Source organism: Notolepis coatsorum, assembly GCF_963971535.1.
Source record: "Notolepis coatsorum genome assembly, chromosome: 8".
NCBI lineage: Eukaryota > Metazoa > Chordata > Actinopteri > Aulopiformes > Paralepididae > Notolepis > Notolepis coatsorum.
Window position 1 is genome coordinate 143,815,987 of NC_140172.1, and position 21,001 is coordinate 143,836,987.

A 21,001-nucleotide genomic window follows, 5' to 3' on the forward strand; every position below is an offset into this window, starting at 1 on the left:
ATACCCAGTTGCTGAGGTTCTACAAGATGTACAAGTGACCAGGAAAAACACTACAGCTGTTTTATTCCATGTCTTTTATAGGCAATAAACAGTCGAAAGCAGTTCCGTCTCTTCAATCTCTGACCAGTTGACAACCGTGACATTAGCTTGGTGTATTGAATCTACCATCTCTCAATAAAACACTGTTACAGTTAGCTTGGTGTATTCAATCTACCATCTTTCATTAAACACTGTGTAAAGTTAGCTTGGTGTATTGAATCCACTATCTCTCATTAAACACTCAACTGTGTACAGTAAGTTAGCTTGGTGTATTGAATCAAATCAAATTTATTTGTAAGGCCCGACGGGCCGGACACGTCTTCTTTAAACAACAGTTGGTAAGCATGCACTCATGTGTGTAGTGAAACACAGATGAGTGCATGCAATAGCAACTGAACATTTTGAAAAATTAAAGATAGAGCTGATATCGAATCTATTTGAGGCACAGGGGCGGCACAAAGAGGGTTGCGTGAGAGAATCTACCATCTCTCATTAAACACTGTTACAGTTAGCTTGGTGTATTGGATCCACTATCTCTCATTAAACACTCAACTGTGTAGGCTACAGTAAGTTAGCTTGGTGTATTGAATCTACCATCTCTCATTAAACACTGTGTACAGTTAGCTTGGTGTATTGAATCCACTATCTCTCATTAAACACTCAACTGTGTACAGTAAGTTAGCTTGGTGTATTGAATCTACCATCTCTCATTAAACACTGTTACAGTTAGCTTGGTGTATTGGATCCACTATCTCTCATTAAACACTCAACTGTGTAGGCTACAGTAAGTTAGCTTGGTGTATTGAATCTACCATCTCTCATTAAACACTGTGTACAGTTAGATTGGTGTATTGAATCTACCATCTCTCATTAAACACTGTGTACAGTTAGATTAGTGTATTGAATCTACCATATATCATTACACACTGTGTAAAGTTAGCTTGGTGTATTGAATCTACCATCTCTCATTAAACACTGTGTACAGTTAGCTTGATGTCAGGGACGTTAGCGTCCAGGTATTGTTATGGATACAATTCGGCTGGCTAACGTTAGCTAACGTTAGCGTCCAGGTATCGTTATGTAAACAATTCGGCTGGCTAACGTTAGCGTCCAGGTATCGTTATGTAAACAATTTGGCTGGCTAACGTTAGCTAACGTTAGCATCCAGGTATCGTTCTGGATACAATTCGGCTGGCTAACGTTAGCTAACGTTAGCGTCCAGGTATCGTTATGTAAACAATTCGGCTGGCTAACGTTAGCGTCCAGGTATCGTTATGTAAACAATTTGGCTGGCTAACGTTAGCTAACATTAGCGTCCAGGCTTTAGTTTTACAAACACTACTACTTACTTTTTTTCTGATCCAGATGCATAAGTCCACTTCTTCATGTTGCCCAGTTGCTGGTTTATACTTCGGTCCTAATGTTGCCGCAAAGTTTAATTTAGCCTACTGTGTTGTTACAGCTGTGCAATCTGTTAATACAAATTTCAATCAATCAATCAATCAATCAAACAGCCGGAGAACTTGGTGACATCATCACAGTCATGCAGCTCTTCTCTGATTTGAGTGTCAGAACATTGAGAGTGTCAATCATTCAATCCCCGTTCGTGCATGGCGCGCGCAAAACTGCACAGGCGGGGCTTAGATTACTCAAATAGCCTATTTTGATTGGATAATCATATTCCTAAAATCAGCCCGTGCAGTTTATTTGCACTGAGTGATTGACAGCTCGCCATTACTGCAGTTAAGGGAGCAGGCCTGATCAGAGAGCTCAGAGCTGTCACTTGGTCATTTTTGAGGGGGGGGGGGGGGGAAATTCACTGGAATTTTCTTTTTTACAGAGGAAAACATTTCTAATAAAAATAATAATAATAATAATAAAAAAATAAATAAAAAGAATATATATATATATGTAAATTAATAATAATTATGAGTGAAGTACTGCCTCAGTAGTAGTCATACAATAACCTCCACTGTGACATACATGACATACAGATAGACAATACTGCTACATCTATACATTTATGACATACCAGATCTACAAATATACAGCACTGTTTGTGATACAAAAATAGTCTAAAAAGAGAGTATACATTTGAGGGGGAAGAAACTGTACATTGGAAGAGGTTGGGTAGGTGGGGTTGGGTAGGTGGGGAAAACTGTACATTGGAGGGGGTTGGGTGGGGGGACTGTGCATTGGAGGGGGTTGGGTTTGGACATTTAAGTTTGTGACATACAAGATATGCAAATATGGTTAGAGTTACATTGATGGAGAGACTGTTAATTAACTGGTTAGAGTTACATCAGAATCAGTAAATAAGAGGTTGAATACAATTATATGGGATATAAACTAAATTAAATATAGCACATATATACAAATATAATAGGAATAGGCCAGGGCTGTACAACTGGGCAGATGTGGTAAATTACACTAATTAGAATGAGTAACAATGCAGTGGGCAAGTATATAGTCCAGTAGGGTGTGTTAATGTAACACAGTGGGGGGTGTCAGTGAGGGTCCCGAGTCTTGTTGATGAGGCTCACTGCAGAGGGGAAGAAACTGTTCTTGTGGGGTGAGGTTTTGGCCCTGGTGGACCACAGCCTCCTTCCAGAGGGGAGTGACTCAAACAGGTTGTGACCGGGGGTGGTAGGGGTCGGCCACAATCTTACCTGCACGCTTCAGAGTTCTGGAGAGGCGTACAGGTCCTGGAGAGATGGCAGATTGCAGCCGATCACCTTCTCAGCAGAGTGGATGACACGCTGCAGCCTGCCTTTGTCCTTGGCTGCAGCGTACCATAGTTTGATGGAGGTGAGGATGGACTCAATGTACCTATAAATACTAACTAGATAGTTGATGATAAACATTTAATTTCATTATCTGATATATTCTAAAATCTAATTGTTTTACCCCGTGCACCCCAGACACAAACGTTGGTTACAATTTTAATAATTTTCTAGAGGTTTAAATAGCTGGGGTGACATTTACCTCAAGGAAACCAAATGTAATGTAAATAGTAAATTTGAGGATAGCAGGATGTTAAATGCACACAAGATTACTTTAGCCTTTCCTGAGATAGACATTATCAAACAGATCTATAAGCAGATGTATGGATGTCTGGCATCTTTATGTCATGACAGCTAAAGCTTCTTTCGGTTTAGTGTCTGTGGCTGTGCAGGGATTCATGGGAAAAGAAACTGGTTGGTACGTAATGGGCTGCTGGAGTTAAAATGACTTGTACCTGAGGCCTGCCTGGACACATGACATAAGTGGTGGTCCACCCGTCACCTCTCACTTTACCATGACTGCACATAAACCTGGCACACAACATACTTGTTCACATATATAATTTTTCTTTCACTCTAAGGAAATATGTCTCACATACAGTAGACCCCCCCCAGTACTTTGTGGAGACGAAGATGGGAGGCCCGTCTGTGGACCTGCTGATGAGTACCAGTCTTCTCCTGACATATAAAATCAGTTTTTCACATTAGGATCTAACATCCCAACAGGCCACCTTGTTTATGGTTTGATTCAGTTTTAGTAGAATGTGAAAGACATGAATGATGTGACATACTATAAAATCTGTTTATTTACAGTGCAATGAAATAGTTCTGGATTACTGTACAGTTCAAAGTAATGTTTACCTTCTGTTGGTATGCACAGTTTAAAACCTGAGTCTTCCCTCTTGTCTGACACCCACTCTTAATGGTTTATATGGTATATATCAGTAAACACAATGGGTTTGATAAGCGATTGTTTTGATAATCAACCATGTGAGAAATTACTGTATGTCAAGTGCAATGCTGCATATTTCCATCTCTAGATTCCACATACTATAAATACTGCCAACAATGTAGAATGCATTACAGTTACCAGGAATGGAAAGATCGTCTACATAACTTCAACGACATTGATCTACCCTTGTGCCTTTAATTTAGGAATGTTACAGGTTAGAAACTGGCTGACAACTTATTAAATGTACATGGAAATTTGAGGCTCTTACAGATTGAAACTGTATTAACAGATGCAGAATACAATACAGTACGAATCAAGACACAGAACATGAGTATGCAAAATAAAAAATGAACACAGATTTGAGGGCAAATAGAGTTACGAGGTTTAGACAGATGATCTGTTTAATGCTTTCTCTTTTACAAGTCGATTATTCATTTCGATATAGAATATTCGTTGACAGCCCTACAAGTACAATTAGTTATTGCACACTACATCACCCCTGAGTGGAAGATGGAAAGCCAAACTTTCCCCCACTGTACCGAAAACCCGTACCGAACTTCAAAACCGAGGTACATACCGAACCGTGGTTTTTGTGTACCGTTACACCCCTATTTCCCATTGTTTACTTTGTAAAACCACACACACATGGAGGATGATCTACAGAGTTGATTTATAAAAAATAAAAAATTATATCCTGCTCTCGTGGTAACATGTGCCAAACCTTGTCATACCATTGCCATTGTGTGAATAATAATAATAATAATAATAATAATAATAATAATAATAATAATAATAATAATAATAATAATAATAATAATAATAATAATAATAATAATAATAATAATAATAACTTTATTTGTATAGCACTTTTCATACAGAGGTTGCAGTTCAAAGTGCTTCACAACAGTAAAAAATACAGGCATAAGCGAGCATAAAAAAGATAGACAGGTAGCAAGGTATGGTAAATCACAGTGTTTCACATTAGGATCTAGCATCCCAATAGGCTCTCTGATTACAGAATGAATGAATGAATAAATGAATGAATGAATGAATGAATGAATGAATGAATGAATGAATGAATGAATGAATGAATGAATGAATGAATGAATGAATGAATATGAATGAATGAAAACTTTATTTAACAGATTGCAGAATGGGTACAATACAGTACGGCTCAATACACACAATTGTTAAGGGGATGCAGACCAGAGAAAGGAAAGCAGCAATGGCGCCGATGTCCCAGGCGTCCTCGCGGTCAAAGCCCGATTCCTCCAGGGCCAGGAAGTGGTCTTCCGTGATGGTGTCACTGCGACACACGACCATGGCGTAGTCCAGCATGGCCCACTCCCGAGGAGACAGCTCTGCGTTATCATAGTTCACTATGACCTGGGCGGAGGGGACAGGGAGAAGAGTTGGAGTAAGACCAGGTGAAGACAAGCAAAGACCTTCTTCTTAGGATTCACATCCATAGGAAAGGACAGCAACACACAATGGACAACACTTCACATGAACGCACAGAGTGGATAGGGTGAGGGTGTAGTGAATGGAATGAGATCGAGCCCGTGAGTGAGTGCTGAGGGTGCTTCCCATCAAATACTGTAAGTAGACAAACCATTATGTGAAAGGGCACTGGGGGTATCTGTACTTTAATCTCAGTCTAAATTATTGACCTGAAGATGATATGCCGCCATATACCTGGTCAGCAAGAGTGGGCTTCTTGGAGTAGATGCGGTGCAGTGCACTGTGGGATACCACGCAGTAGAGGCACTTGTTGTAGATACTGGTGGCCACAACTATCAGCTCCCGGTCTGCCTTAGTCAGTCCACCTGGAAAATAAAACACAACTGATTTCAAACCTTTACCCAGGGTAGATTTGCTGAGCGTGTATGCCCTCTTTCAGCAATGCCATGGTTAATAAACACTCCCAGTTAACACACATCCACACCTGGCAGCGACCTGGTGCAACACCATGGTTAATAAACACTCAGTGAACAACACACGTCTTTTTTCAATCGTTTGAAAGGAGCATGGATGCTCTTTTTCAGCAATGCCCTGCTTGACACTCACACAGTTCCATTCACACCTGGGAGGTGTCCAGTACAACCACAGTCTGACACTGTCGGCCATTGAGCAACTCCACTGGAGCAGTTGGGGGTTAAGTGACTTGCTCAAGGGCACTTCAGCAATTGGTATTGAGGGACGGGAGAGTGTTCATTTCTGCGCCCAGATTTTCCCTGCCGGTCCAGGGGATTGAACTGGTGATCTTCTGGTCACAAACCCGCTTTTCTAACCTTTAGGCCACCGCTGCCCCCCAACCAATGAGGAGCGAGCATATGCAGCCACCTAGAGAAATTCACAGCATTCTGCCATTTTTGTGCGGCTGCTGAGCACTTTTTACGTTTTAAAACCTCTGAACTTTTCAGAAACGAGCGGTGGGCCGCCACAAGTGCCGGAGACCTACTCCAGTTGTAATGCCAGTATCTTTATCAAGGGTGTACCTAGCATGCATCTCTTTTGGTGTGGGGAGGAAACCCAGAGGAAACCCACGCAAACACAGAAATTCCCCATGTCAGGGTTCAAACCCTGGACCTTCTTTTAGATTCGATTCGATTCAAATTTCTTGTCATTATACAACACAATTTTTATCACAATGTACAGGTGCTTAAACTGGACATAAAATATATAAATGAGTACTACTGAGTAATAGTACTAATCAGATGTATCTACAGAGTTGTAGTATTAATATGTACAGTGATACAGGTATAAAGACACTATGGTAGGAAGTCGTACTGCCCAGCAGAATAACTAGTAAGAGTATAAGGATATACAGATAGATATGTAAAAAGGATTATATGCAGGTATGTACAGACAGATGTGTGTATATATATATATACATATACAGCATTATTATACATGCTATCATGGAGAGTTGCATGGGTAATATGCAGGTCTACAAGTAGGTATATAGGATTATATGCAGGTATATTCAGACAGATATGGATATATAGTTACATATCATATATATATATTTATATGATGCTAGTGCTGGGTGATTTTTAACTTGGACTGGCGAAATGCTGCTTCTAGTTACCTGAAGGAGGTGAGTGGTAACCTCTGCCTTACTCAGTTGATTACTGAGAGCACTAGACCAAACCCTAAAGATCATGCTAAATCCACTCTCATTGACTTGATATTTTCTAACAGATGTGACAGGATCTCTGCTAGTGGTGTTTTTGATTTAGGCATTAGTGATCATTGTCCTACGGTCTGTGTTAGATCCACAAAGCTGCTGAAATCAAGACCGCGTATTGTTCAAAGGAGAAATCTTAAAATCTTTAACCCCCAAACCTTTTTGGAGGACATTGCTACTAATAATAGTCTATGTTTAGCAGGGTCTGATAATGTGCAAACTGCACTGGATTCTTTTATAAAGACATTTAATTGCTTTGTAGATAAACATGCTCCTTATAAAAGGACTAGGATTAAGGATAGGGTGGCACTGTGGTTCTCAAGTGAGCTGTCAGCATTATTTTCTGAGCGGAACTCTGCGTGGTCACCAGTGGCGTCGTTAGCCCTGGGCTTCCGGGGCTTTAGCCCCGGATGTTTTTCTCCTAGCCCCGGATCTAAAAAAAAAAAAAAAAAAAAAAAAAAAAAAATTTACATTTTTTTTTTTACTTTTTTTTTTTACTTTTTTTTTTTTTTTTTTATGTCAGCATCCCCATTGTCTGTGCTGAATGTTTGTTAGTGTTTGGTATTTTTTGTTGGTTTTTAGTACTTTTAAACATTTTTAGTAAGTCGTTTTCATTTGATCCTATAATTCTTTCATTCACCGATTTGTGGACTTTTTTTTTAGTGTCCTGAAAGGCGCCTTATAAATCAAATGCATTATTATTATTATTATCATCCAGGAGGGAAAAGACACTTTGGATAGTAGGGACTGCATCTCTGCCTGTCCTGACCAGGAAACACTTTGCAACTGTGATCTCCTCTGGCAATAGTTGGATATTGTAATGTGTGGCGAGGGGTTGCAGCAATTCCACTGAGAGAAACTGGTCTGAGGCTGGATAACATGCCTGTATGCCTCTCATAAATTGTTATCCAACTCATGAGAACCTGCTCTCAAGCTCTTGCAGCATTCTGTCGACGACTGGATAGAACAGTCTCTGTCTCAGCTGATCTCCTGAGCTGAGGTCTGAGCTTGTGCCACAAGATGACTCAACTACATACTCGTCCATCCTTTTCTGCTTCCTCCTTTGGCTGGTAGTATGTTCCTCAATCCAAAGGCCATTACATATGGCCTTTGTCCTGTCATACATGTCCACTGCCATCTCTGATGTGCGATAACCTTTGAGTGTGTCCTGCACTGTGCTTTTAAATAGTACAGATATTGAAGATGTGCACTTTAACGCAGCAGCACCTGGAGCCATCCATACCCATGTCCAGTGTCCTATAATAAGCTTTAATCGAACCTCGGATAGTCCGGTTGGTTTGGGGTGGTGTGAAAGCTCATTCACTCTTGCAAGTGAACCCTGCTGCGGTTCATTTGAGATGTGAATGCAAAGCGGACCAAAGGCAGGAAAAGACCCAAAAATCGAATCTTTTTTTAATGAGAAGACTGAAACATATGTATATAATGAAACACACAATAGTTTTTTTTCAATTGCCTAAGCATGATTTTGAAAACGGGGCCCGGTGTTTCAAAACACACAATTAGCACAACCACACACACAATTATCAGAACACCTCAGATCCTTTGCTAAATTAAACACTTGTCAAAACCATACACTAATTTTGTTACCATATGAAACACACGTTACATAATGACTTAATTCTGTTTGAACCAGTTACACACACTGCTGTGCTTAACCTAAAACACATTTAGCAATTCTACTTCTCAGTGATTAGAGTACTGTAAGTGAAGTACGCAGATAATGTGCAAATATACAATAAATTCACCAAACACTACACAAGACCAATGCTGTAGACTGATGAAAATATAATTTATTTATCTACATATACCCAAATCAATGATGCAGACTGATGAAAAAAATAACATTTTCTCTCCATATAACCAAATCAGTCAACATTTCAACATGGAGAATCACAACAATACATGTCCCAGTTTTCATGCTACTATGTGCATAACACTGTAAGCTCAGCAAATATCAGACAAACATAAAATACTGTATCCAGTACAGGTTAAAATTACAGTAACACAATTTTTTTTTTTGAAAAAATGTAAACAGAAAATACTAGACATTATCTCTTTGCCTAGCTGGATCTGGCAAGATAATTTTTTGTTGTGATTCTCCATGTTGACTGATTTGGGAAAATGGGAGAAAATGTATATTTTCATCAGTCTGCATCATTGGTTGTCTTGTGTAGTGTTTGGTGAATGTATTGTATATTTTCACGTTCTCTGTGTACAGTACTTCACTCTCCTTCCATTTTGGTTGAAGACAGGTGAACTCACCTGCTGCATTTTTATAGTGCTTAAACCTGATTGTGTATCTACAATTAACTGTGTTTTTATTTTGTTATTGGTGTATATGTGTATGTATGTACAGTATATGTATATATATTATATGTATATATATGTGTATATATGTATATTTGTACTCCTGTTGGGGCTTCTTGGACCAGATCAATGTTTTATCTGGCTAAATAAATAAATAAATAAGAAACTGATGATTTGGTCCTGTTAACTTTGAATTTTCTAGGGACTGCCCATATCCCTCTCATGGACCTGGACCTCACTTTGAGAACCTCTAATGATTCTAGTTATTCAGTATTCATCTCTAATTAATCTAAAATTGCGTATTTCTGTGCTTAAAAAAAAAAAAAAAAAAGGGGGGGGGTGACCCCCCCCTCCACCCCCCTGGGCTGAAGCCCCCAATGTTTTCTAACCCTAAAAACGCCCCTGGTGGTCACGTGCTAGACGCACTGGGGATACGCAAGACTGGCTTTCCTTCAGACAACTTAGAAATAGAACTACTGCAGCTGTGAGGAAGGCTAAATCTGATTACTTTTTAGACTTAGTCTCGAATTCCTACTCTAACCCAGCTAAATTCTGGGGTGCAGTAAACCTGTCAAAAAATAACCCTGCTACATTGCCATTGTGTATTAATGTGGCTGATTGTAAAATCTCGGATCCTCAGGAAATTTGTCTTGCTTTCAATAAACACTTCATTGAGGCTGGGTCCTTATTTGACAGGTTGTCTACTGGGCTGGCTCCACTGGATGTTGACTCTGACCCTAGCCCAATCTTCGATCATGCCTCGTGTGTACCTACATTTTCCTTCCAGCCATTTTCATCTAGTGAAACTCTCAATATCTTGCAATCCATAGACTCTAAGTGTTCTACTGGTGTGGACAATTTAGACTATTTTTTTTTATAAAACTGGCAGCCCCTGTCATTTGTGAGCCATTGTCACACATCTTTAACCTTTCTATTGCATCTGGCATAGTCCCGCAAGTGTGGAAATCTGCCAAGGTGCTCCCCTTGCATAAAGGGGGGGATAGTGATAAGATGGATAACTATCGTCCTATCTCCAAACTATCATGCCTAGCCAAAGCACTGGAGACCTTGGTAAACAACCAATTAAAAACCTTTTTCTCAAGTTGCTCAGTGCTAAGTACTCACCAATCAGGTTTCAGAGCAAATCATAGTACTATTACAGCTGTTACTTTGGTCACTAATGACATTATTTCAGCCCTGGACAATGGGAAGCATTGTGCAGTTCTCTTTGTAGACCTCTCAAAGGCGTTTGATACAGTAGACCATCACTTGCTTTTGAATAGTCTAGCTAGCATTGGCCTGGATAAAGCCGCTTGTGCTTGGTTTCAGGACTATTTATCTTCAAGGTGTCAATCTGTGAATTCAGGTAACTTTCAATCTGATTTCCTGCCATTGTCTAAGGGTGTACCACAGGGTCCGGTATTGGGGCCGGTCCTCTTTACAACGGATTTACAGTTCCGCGTTGACGCTTCCAGGCCGCGTCTATTCGAATCCCAACCGGTTCATGCGTCGGCTACACGCTGTTAATAACACTGCATTATCGAGACAGCGCCCCTATGACGATCTGGCAATGAATTCCAAGAGTAGGGTAAATCTGCAGTGCCGCTCTGCTCTGTGACATGAGTAGCCTCGGTTACAAATTTGGAATAAAAGCCAAAACAACCTTGCAGTTGCAGTTACACTCCCCCCCAGTTGCCGCATCCCTGTGTACTAGGTGATATAGCCGGGGAAGATGGGGTATTACCGTTTGAGGATATTAAAAATGATTTTGGCATAGAAAATAAAAACGTCTATAGATTCTTGCAGATTAGACACTGTATATCGTCATCAGTAGATGGATTAAAATGTGACCCGTTTTCTGCATTTCAAGAAATATTTTATAAAGGTTGGCGCAGAAAAGGAGGTGCTTCAAGGTTCTACGATGTCATCAGGGAACACAATGCACCCAAATTGGCGGGTCTGAGGTTGAGCTGGGAGAACGATGTACGTGAGGATATTACTGAAGAAACATGGGATAAACTAGTGACCAAATGGGGTAAATTCTCTCTGGAGGCACAGTCACAACTTATCTTTTACAAAGTCTTAAACAGAAGCTATTGGACGCCTAGTAAATTAGCCAGGCTAAAACTAAGAAACAGTGACATCTGCTGGAGATGTGAGAAGGGTACAGGTACTCTACTACATTGTTATATGTTGTTATAACTAGAGCCTCGCCCTGGTTAAACTATAATACGGTCAACGAAGAAAAAAGGAAATGTCGTGCAGCGGAGCGAAAATGGAGAAAAACAAAAACCACCATATGCTGTGATATATACAAAGATGCTTTAACTGCTTATAATAAAACCATCCGCTTAGCAAGGAAAGATTACTTCTCTAAAATCATTACAGAAAATGCTGGAAACTCCAGAATCCTCTTTTCCACTATTAATGTACTACTCAACACTGCCCCTACACCTCCTCAGTCATCAACGGTTAAGTGTGAAGAACTTGCACTATTCTTTAACAACAAAATAACCTTGATCAGGGCCAGCATTACTCATGATGGAAATAAAGCTGATTGCGGCAAACCGTGCAATGTATCCATGAGAAGTTTCACATGCATCACATTAGATGTACTCTGCAAAACTGTCTCAGAATGTAACTCCTCCACCTCAGACATTGACCCTATACCTACAGCTTTCTTCAAACGGGTATTTAATAGTGTTTCAAGCCCTGTGCTAGATATCATAAACACTTCCCTTAGGACTGGTATTTTCCCGGATGCCTTTAAAACAGCAGTTGTAAAGCCATTACTAAAAAAACCTAACTTGGATAGTAATGAAATGGCAAATTATCGTCCAATATCCAACCTACCATTCATTAGTAAAGTACTTGAAAAGATAGTTTCAGTTCAAATAAATTCCTTTCTTGAAGAAAACAACATCTTAGAAGAATTTCAGTCAGGATTCAGAAAATATCATAGCACTGAAACTGCCCTCATCAAAATAATCAGTGACCTCAGACTAAACTCTGACGAGAATAAGATCTCCATCCTTATCCTGTTAGATCTCAGTGCAGCATTTGATACAATCGATCACGATATTCTAATCGATCGTCTTGAAAACCATGTCGGTTTCTCAGACCATGTGCTGGGCTGGTTTAAAACATACATCAGAGGGAGGAAATTCTATGTTAAACTAGGAGATCACATGTCTGATATATACGACAACAACTATGGAGTTGCACAAGGGAGTTGCTTAGGTCCTTTACTCTTCTCCCTTTACATGTTACCACTGGGTGATATCATCAGAGAACATAATGTAGATTTCCATAGCTATGCGGATGATACACAACTGTACATATCTGCTGAACCAAATGATACAGCGATTAGCTCCATTACAGACTGCTTACTGGCAATAAATAAATGGATGAGTAAGAACTTCCTGAAACTAAACGAGAACAAAACTGAAATTCTAATTATCGGCTCCAAAACTAAAAAAGAAACATTAATAAAGAACCTGGGGGGACTAACCCCTTGGATCAAATCTGAGGTCACTAGTCTTGGGGTTATCATAGATTCAGAACTGAACTTCAATTCTCATATTAGCAAAGTGACGAAAACATCGTTCTTCCATCTCAGAAATATAGCAAAAGTACGACCATTTATTAATCAGAACGATGCTGAGAAGCTAATTCATGCATTCATATCTAGCCGGTTAGACTACTGTAATGCACTTTTCACGGGTCTCCCTAAGAAAACCACAGAGAGGCTTCAGCTAATCCAAAACTCTGCAGCCCGACTGCTAACTAGAACCAAAAGGAGAGAGCACATTAGTCCAGTCTTTACACTGGCTTCCTGTAACATTTAGAATTTACTTTAAGGTCCTTCTCCTTACATACAAAGCTCTAAATGGACAGGGACCTAGCTACATCGCCAACACTCAGCTGCTGGACTACTAGAGGCTCCCAGAAGCAGTCAAAAGAGGATCGGTAATGCAGCCTTTATCAACTATGCCCCAAAACTATGGAACAAACTACCCCAAAACATCAGGGAAGCCAACTCGCTAGACATCTTTAAAAGACAGCTTAAAAATCTCTTTGCTCAGGCATTTCACTGATAGATATCTGCTACCACCTAGTGGCAAGAGGAAACATCAGGGATATCCTGACACAACTTGTATTTATTCTTACCCTGCCTACTCTTATACACTGCCTATCAAATTCATGTGTCGGTTATTGCACTTTTTACTTCTTACTGATGACTATTTTTAAACTGAATCATTTTAAACTATTCTTATTATTTGCTAGATCCAAATGTGAAACACTGTGATTATGTGTTCATGAATTACAGGAGTATTACTGAATAGAGAGCCTATTAGGATGCTAGATCCTAATGTGAAACACTGTGATTTGCCATATCTTGCTATGCTCGCTCATGCCTGTATTTTTTATGTCCGTTCTATTTAATAATTTTTTGACTATTTTTAAACTGAATCATTTTAAACTATTTTTACTATTGTGTTACTGAAAACTGTAAGCGGAGAGCCTATTGGGATGCTAGATCCTAATGTGAAACACTGTGATTCTACCTGTCTATCTTTTTTATGCTCGCTTATGCCTGTATTTTTTACTGTTGTGAAGCACTTTGAACTGCAATCTCTGTATGAAAAGTGCTATACAAATAAAGTTATTATTATTATTATATGAATGTGAAAAAGTTCTGAAAATGTGGGATCAAATTGTGATATTCCTAAGTGAATTTCTGAATGTAAAGGTAAATAACTCCCCAGCGGCATGCATATTGGGTATAGTACCGAAAGAGATTAAACTGTCTAAATACCAAGGAATGTGGTATAGAATGGCCATGATATCAGGATGTAGAATCGCCTTACGACATTGGAAATCACCCATTGATATTACGTTTAAGGAATGGATGGAACTAATGTTTTGGACAACATCATATGAAAGGGTGACATATAGAGTTGCAGGGAGAGAAGATATCTTTGCTGAGGTGTGGGATCATTTTAATCTAACTGAACGTTCTGGTGATGAATGATTGAGGCGTTGTTTCAGTATTATCGATGATTAATGTGAAAATTAGGATCTGACCTGATGGTACCTGTATTTTATCTTGTATTATGTATGTATATACATATATTGTATGTCCGAATAGTGTAACTATGGCCTAGCCACTTGCTCTATCACATACGCATATCTAGTCACATACGCATATCTAGGACACACACACTCTTATGTACACATAACTGAGCTACACACACTCACATGCGCATGGCTGAGACGTGCATATCTAAGGCACACATACACTCATATACGCATTTCGGAGACACACTCACATATAGGAAGCATGCATACACACACATACTTACACACATATCTGAAGCATACGCTCTCGTTTACACATATCGGAGATATACACATGCATATGAGACACACACACATACATAGCTGAGACACACATTTATATACACGTCTGAGACACTCGCATACATGTGTACGAGACACACACAAAAATATAGATTCACATTCACATATCTGAGACGTACACACACATATGAGACACACACACATACTTACACATGAGAGGCACATACTCACATACACATATCTGAGACGCACACTCACGCACATTTACATATATCTGAGACACACTTTCTCACATGCACTATGGAGAAAGATGGCATCCCGATAGAAATGCACCATGTACTCGCATCGCAGGTAGAATTGGACCTCATGTAACGTGTATACGTGTTGGTTATATATGCATAATATATATTTTGTACTGTTTTTTTTTTAAGTATTTTTTTTTATTTCCATGTCTGTTTTTGGTATGTCTGTATAAGTATTTTGTATGTTTTATATGTCAATACGAAAAAGAAAAATCTTGGATTTTGCATATTTATGCTGTTGAAAGATGTCTCTTGAATATTTGTAAGATTTGTGCAAAAATATATATAAAAAAAACTCACAATCCAAGAACAATCATGCAACACTTTTTACAGTTTATTCCACTCTGCTGTTCATTCGTGGGCGCTGTGAAGGAAAATAATGGCACCCACCGCTGATGGCTTCCGCGCTGTTCTCCTCTCCTGCAGCGCTCTCCCTGCGGTGCTGAAATATCGCTCGCTCGAGCTGCTGCTTGCGGGTCTCAACTCAACACATAGCACATGAGTCTAGCTAGCAAAGGCAGCTTCTCCATGTCCGACATGCACGCTCTCAACGGTCTAGCTTGACTCGCGCGAGTAAAATGAAGCGAGACAAATAAAAGGAGCCAGAGCCCTACCCGAACCCTATCTATCCATAAAATAAATTCCCGAGCCCTAATCTGTCCATGGTGTCGGGCAGGCACGTGCACACATAGAGGCCAAGGGGTGCCTGAGCACCTGCCTTTTTGAGCCTCATCAAAAAAGTGCCCTTTTTGAATTTTTTTTTTTTTTTTTTTTTTTTTTTACTGTTACGCATATAGACTGCCCTTCCAACTGAAAAATTTCAGGATAGAATAAAAATATTAGGTAAAGAGAGAGAGATGCCCCATATTCCATTGCAGTTTGCACGGCCTCCTCAGCATGCCTCTCCGCGGACCTATATATTTTATGCATAGCGTGGGTGGTGATGATGATCATGATAGAAACCGCTGTTGAATGCTGGTATTACACTCATTGAGGGACACAAAGAAGTCAAGTCCGATGGGATTTGGGAATCTCAAATACAAATCGGGATTGGAATAAAAAATGCATTTATATTAAACAATACAGAATATACAGCACTTCTTGGAGTCTGTAGGGTAAGCACTTATTCCCTCCCCCCTGAACATTTATGGAGATGTATGGGCCTTTTAAGTCAGTGATAAAAGTGTCTTTCAAGGATAAGTGACCTCCTGCACTGATTATTATAGTTCAATATTCAATATTTGATCACCAAAACCCCCCAAAAAGCATAAAAAAGGGGCCCCCCGCCCGAAAAGGGCGCTTAAAAATCGTGCTCGAGATACTGATTATAATGACTCCTCACTCTGTTCTCTCTCCGCTGAGACAAAGAACTGGCCTAGATGAAAGGAATGCAGGCCATCCTTGGAGGTGCCAGTCATTCCCTGTAAATCTGTCAATGTTGTTTTCTCTACCAGACTCCATCTTCTTCAGGCATCTCAGGTCAGGTTGCCTTGGTAACCTGACCTCGGGCCCTAGCCTTGCGTAGGAGGGAGAGATCAGAGCTTCAAACACCACAAAACATCTGCTACAGACACCAATCTAAAGGTGTCCTGACATAATTTACTATCCTGCTATAATCACAGAGAAAAACCCTACAATTCTTCAGTTTCCATCTAAGTGGAACTACACGATTAGTACCTATATATTCAAGGACTGCACAATGATGAGAATACAAATGTATATTTATTGTTTAATGTCTTCACTATAAACAGAATGTGAAATATATTGTAAAAATATAATAGATTTACTGTATGGTAAGATAGAGCCATTAAAATAGATATATCTTGAATGCATAAACATGTTACTTCAGAGTTACTTTGAGAGGATTATGTGCTCCAATATATTCCACTCAGCACTATTAGTCTATATATGCAGAGACATGTCATCATTGTAAATACATCACATATAAACATAACACTGCCTTCATGGCACAATCTTGATGTAACTAAGACATTCTCTGAAAAAATATGTCATGCATGGATTACTAGATTTCAACAACAATACAATACGTTCTCTTGGGCCTTTCCTGGTAGTTAACAAAGGTGAAAATAGTGGCGCTAAAGCCTGGTCTGGTTCAACAAAGAAAATACATGATGAAATAACAACAGACTGGCCGCTGGTGGTGCAGGGTTGATTGAGTAGGACACCATGACTCAACAAGGCCTTCTGATAGCAGGTGGTCCGGTTCTGTTAAATCAAATGTGTGCTTCAGTGTTTTAGCCTGTATGAAACTATTATTGAGTGGTCATAATTTGTGAAAATAGTTAAGCTTTTGCTCAATAATGCTTTGGAACATGATATTTTTGAAATATGTGACCAGGTATGGACTTCAGGGTCATGTTGAGGGATCTTCATTTTTTTTTTTTTTTTTTTTTTTTTTTTACATATTATGAAAGTACAGATTCATACCTTCAAAATAAGCCATCACTTGAACATTTTGGTGGGATACTTTGCAAGCTACTTCCTATGATTCATGGTGATTATCACAAAACGTATTCAGAGATAATAGCCTTCAAGAGACGAGCAGGCTATTCGGTGACAATAGTGAAACAACTACAACACTACCCAGAAGTCATTGTAATCCATGGCCCCCCTCTCTCTAGGGCAATTAACACCTGGCAGCTTTCCAGTCTGAGGCTCTTTGTTATTACAATGAGTCTGGTGACTGGTAGTGGTAGTGAAAGGGACCCTGATAATAAACAAGAAACAAATCAAGTTTCAAGATTTTATTAGCATTTAAAATAACACGAGATAAAAATAGACATGCTAAAGTCAATGTTCAATGTTCTGATGGCCTCTCCAGAAGCATTTAGATGTAAATACATGTAGTGTGGTAGTGAAAGACACAACAACTAGGTTAACCTTCTGTAGTGTGGTAGTGAAAGGTTAACCTTCTGTAGTGTGGTAGTGAAAGGGTTAACCTTCTGTAGTGTGGTAGTGAAAGGTTAACCTTCTGTAGTGTGGTAGTGAAAGGTTAACCTTCTGTAGTGTGGTAGTGAAAGGTTAACCTTCTGTAGTGTGGTAGTGAAAGGGTTAACCTTCTGTAGTGTGGTAGTGAAAGGTTAACCTTCTGTAGTGTGGTAGTGAAAGGTTAACCTTCTGTAGTGTGGTAGTGAAAGGTTAACCTTCTGTGGTGTGGTAGTGAAAGGGTTAACCTTCTGTAGTGTGGTAGTGAAAGGTTAACCTTCTGTAGTGTGGTAGTGAAAGGTTAACCTTCTGTAGTGTGGTAGTGAAAGGTTAACCTTCTGTAGTGTGGTAGTGAAAGGTTAACCTTCTGTAGTGTGGTAGTGAAAGGTTAACCTTCTGTAGTGTGGTAGTGAAAGGTTAACCTTCTGTGGTGTGGTAGTGAAAGGTTAACCTTCTGTAGTGTGGTAGTGAAAGGTTAACCTTCTGTAGTGTGGTAGTGAAAGGTTAACCTTCTGTAGTGTGGTAGTGAAAGGGACCCTGATAATAAACAAGAGACAAAATCAAGTTTCAAGATTTTATTAGCATTTAAAATAACACGAGATAAAAATAGACATGCTAAAGTCAATGTTCAATGTTCTGATGGCCTCTCCAGATGATCACCGTGGTCTTTTTGAACCGCCGCTGGATATTTTGGCTGGTGGTGCTGGGCATGTTATGTCCTGGGCTTCCTCATCACAGAACTCTCTGATCTTGTGGAACAGATAGTGTTGTCTTGCAGAGTCCAGTCCCGGTGGTGGCAGCACAGGAAGTCCATCTATAGGCGGCAGGACACGGACGTCACGGAGCAGCTGGAATCTGGTTTCAGCGCCATCAATAGACATATTTGCCACAACCACACCAGGTTCCTTGGAATCAAAGCTGCAATAATAAAGTGAAACGTTAGTACAGGGCACATAACAATATCAATGCATTTGTATCATTTGCCAATGACATTCTTTGCACTAAAGTGTGAATAATTAATTACAGTAAATACACAACACACAGTGGCCACACCCACCTAAAGTGCTGGTACTGCTTGATCTGTGGCAGTGGCTTGAAGTAAGGCCCCAGATGTTCCTGCCAGTTGTAGGACTGCACGATTACAGTGCCATCTTCCTTTCCCACTAGCTGTGGTATGTTGATTCCAGCCACTGAGCTGTCCCTTACGACTGCTGCAATCTCATCAAGAGTGTTCACCTTGGTCTTTCTGAAACGCTGCTTGAGAAGCCCAAAGAAACAGTCCGGGGAAAACTTTGTGTGGCCTACAATCAGCAGGTGGAGATTGACACGATGGTGAAGACCATGTAGCGCTCGCCACGCTAAGTACCACAACATGTACTTGTTCTTGTTTTGGCCACTGCAGTTGTCACAGTGAAGGTCAACATCTGTCTCCCCAAGACCATGGTCTTTGAAGAAGTGGTGCAGGTAGCTTATGACGGCGTTGCTACCTTTGCTGGACTCCATCCCCTCATCCACCAAATAGTTGACTTGCCGTGGAATCGCCTCACAGCAAACACCGAATATGCTGCACTTGCGTGGAGCCAAGAAGTACATGGGCCCTGGCTGAAGGGGGTCTGATGGGTAGTGCACCTGCAATAAATGAATAAGGATTTTAGAAAGAAAAAAAAGGGAGCAATGCAGTAGTTATAACAATTATAACATGATGTTGTGAAAGAGGGCTTGGTATGTAGTCACCTTTTGAGCGTAGTCGAAACTGTAATGCATTGTCAAGGGCTTGCTTGCCGGTGGCACATGACCACCCAGAGAAAGACCATCACCGATCTCCTTGGCGGCTTTAAGCATGGCGTTGTAGGCAGCCCGCTCGGAGGTTACATGCTCCAGATGTTGTTCCTGCTGCTTCAGCTTTGCAGACTTCTCAGCCTCTGGCAGATTGGCACTTTTGAAAATCTGAAAAAAAAAAGTTAAGTAAATGATGATTAATATTAATAATAATAAACTGTATTTGTATAACACTTTTCATACAGAAGTTGCAGTTCAAAGTTCATAACACTGTGATGTTCACTAACCAGATAATTGTTCTTCTGACACACCCAGCAAAGATCAGACATTGGTTTGATTGCTGTGATATGACTCAGTAATTGCCTCCAGAGGGACTTAAATGTGGACAGGCCCACTGCTCGCTGGTCTGAAAGATTAATAAGAACACATGTTAGCACAATGTCATTCATTTTCAAGCTTTGTTTTTATTTGACAAAGACCTATTTGACCTATTTCTTTGACAAAGATTTGCTTACACCTACCAACTGGCATTGCCTTGGTATATAAACGCCACACAGATGCCTTCGTGACGAAAGATGGTAACAGCTGACCGGTAAAGTTCTTTTGGTGTGCCTGGCGTCCAGGGAGGTGAACAGCATGATCTTCTGCATAATTCAACACAAATTGAACTACTTTTTCGATATCTTCATATTTTATGCAATGCTTGTTGTTGCGTGGCGATCGCTTCTTTGTGCGAAGACACATGCCATTTTCTGACATGTGTTTGCTTATTGCAATCAAGCGATCCTTACCTATTCTTGGGAGAGAAGAGGGGGGGGGGAGACAGAGAGAGAGATAGTTAGATCATCATCATCACCACAAGTACCGGTACCTGTCTGTACCACACCCAGTCTACATGATTGTGGAGACAGAGACAGAGATAGTTAGATCATCATCATCATCAATCATCATCATCACAAGTACCGGTACCTGTCTGTACCACACCCAGTCTACATGATTGTGGAGACAGAGAGAGATAGTTAGATCATCATCATCAATCATCATCATCATCATCACAAGTACCGGTACCTGTCTGTACCACACCCAGTCTACATGATTGTGGAGACAGAGAGAGATAGTTATTGTAATTGTGGGACAAATCAAAAGACACAAATAGTGTCTTTGGTCTATACTATCTGCTATACTTTATACTATACTATGCTACTATACTCTACTATAATGTACTATAATTAGTTTTAATAAAATGGGGGACCCTGATAATAAACAAGACTAATCAAGTTTCAAGATTTTATTATCATTTAAAAAAAAAAAAGGCATG

The 21,001-nt window shown here is 39.9% G+C and overlaps 1 protein-coding gene across 1 annotated transcript; it reads right to left on the reverse strand.

Moving 5' to 3' along the window:
- Positions 1 to 3,261: 3,261 nt before the first annotated feature.
- Positions 3,262 to 20,290, reverse strand: LOC311233622 (uncharacterized protein; the record flags this gene model as incomplete). Its single annotated transcript, XM_084320588.1, has 7 exons — positions 20,205 to 20,290; positions 19,971 to 20,089; positions 19,639 to 19,851; positions 19,344 to 19,533; positions 5,470 to 5,600; positions 4,981 to 5,160; positions 3,262 to 3,288 (listed from the first exon to the last, which is right to left on the reverse strand). Exons 1-7 carry the CDS (start codon positions 20,212 to 20,214, stop codon positions 3,262 to 3,264), a joined length of 870 nt encoding a protein of 289 aa, XP_084176714.1. The 5' UTR covers positions 20,215 to 20,290.
- Between the last annotated feature and the right edge of the window lie 711 nt (positions 20,291 to 21,001).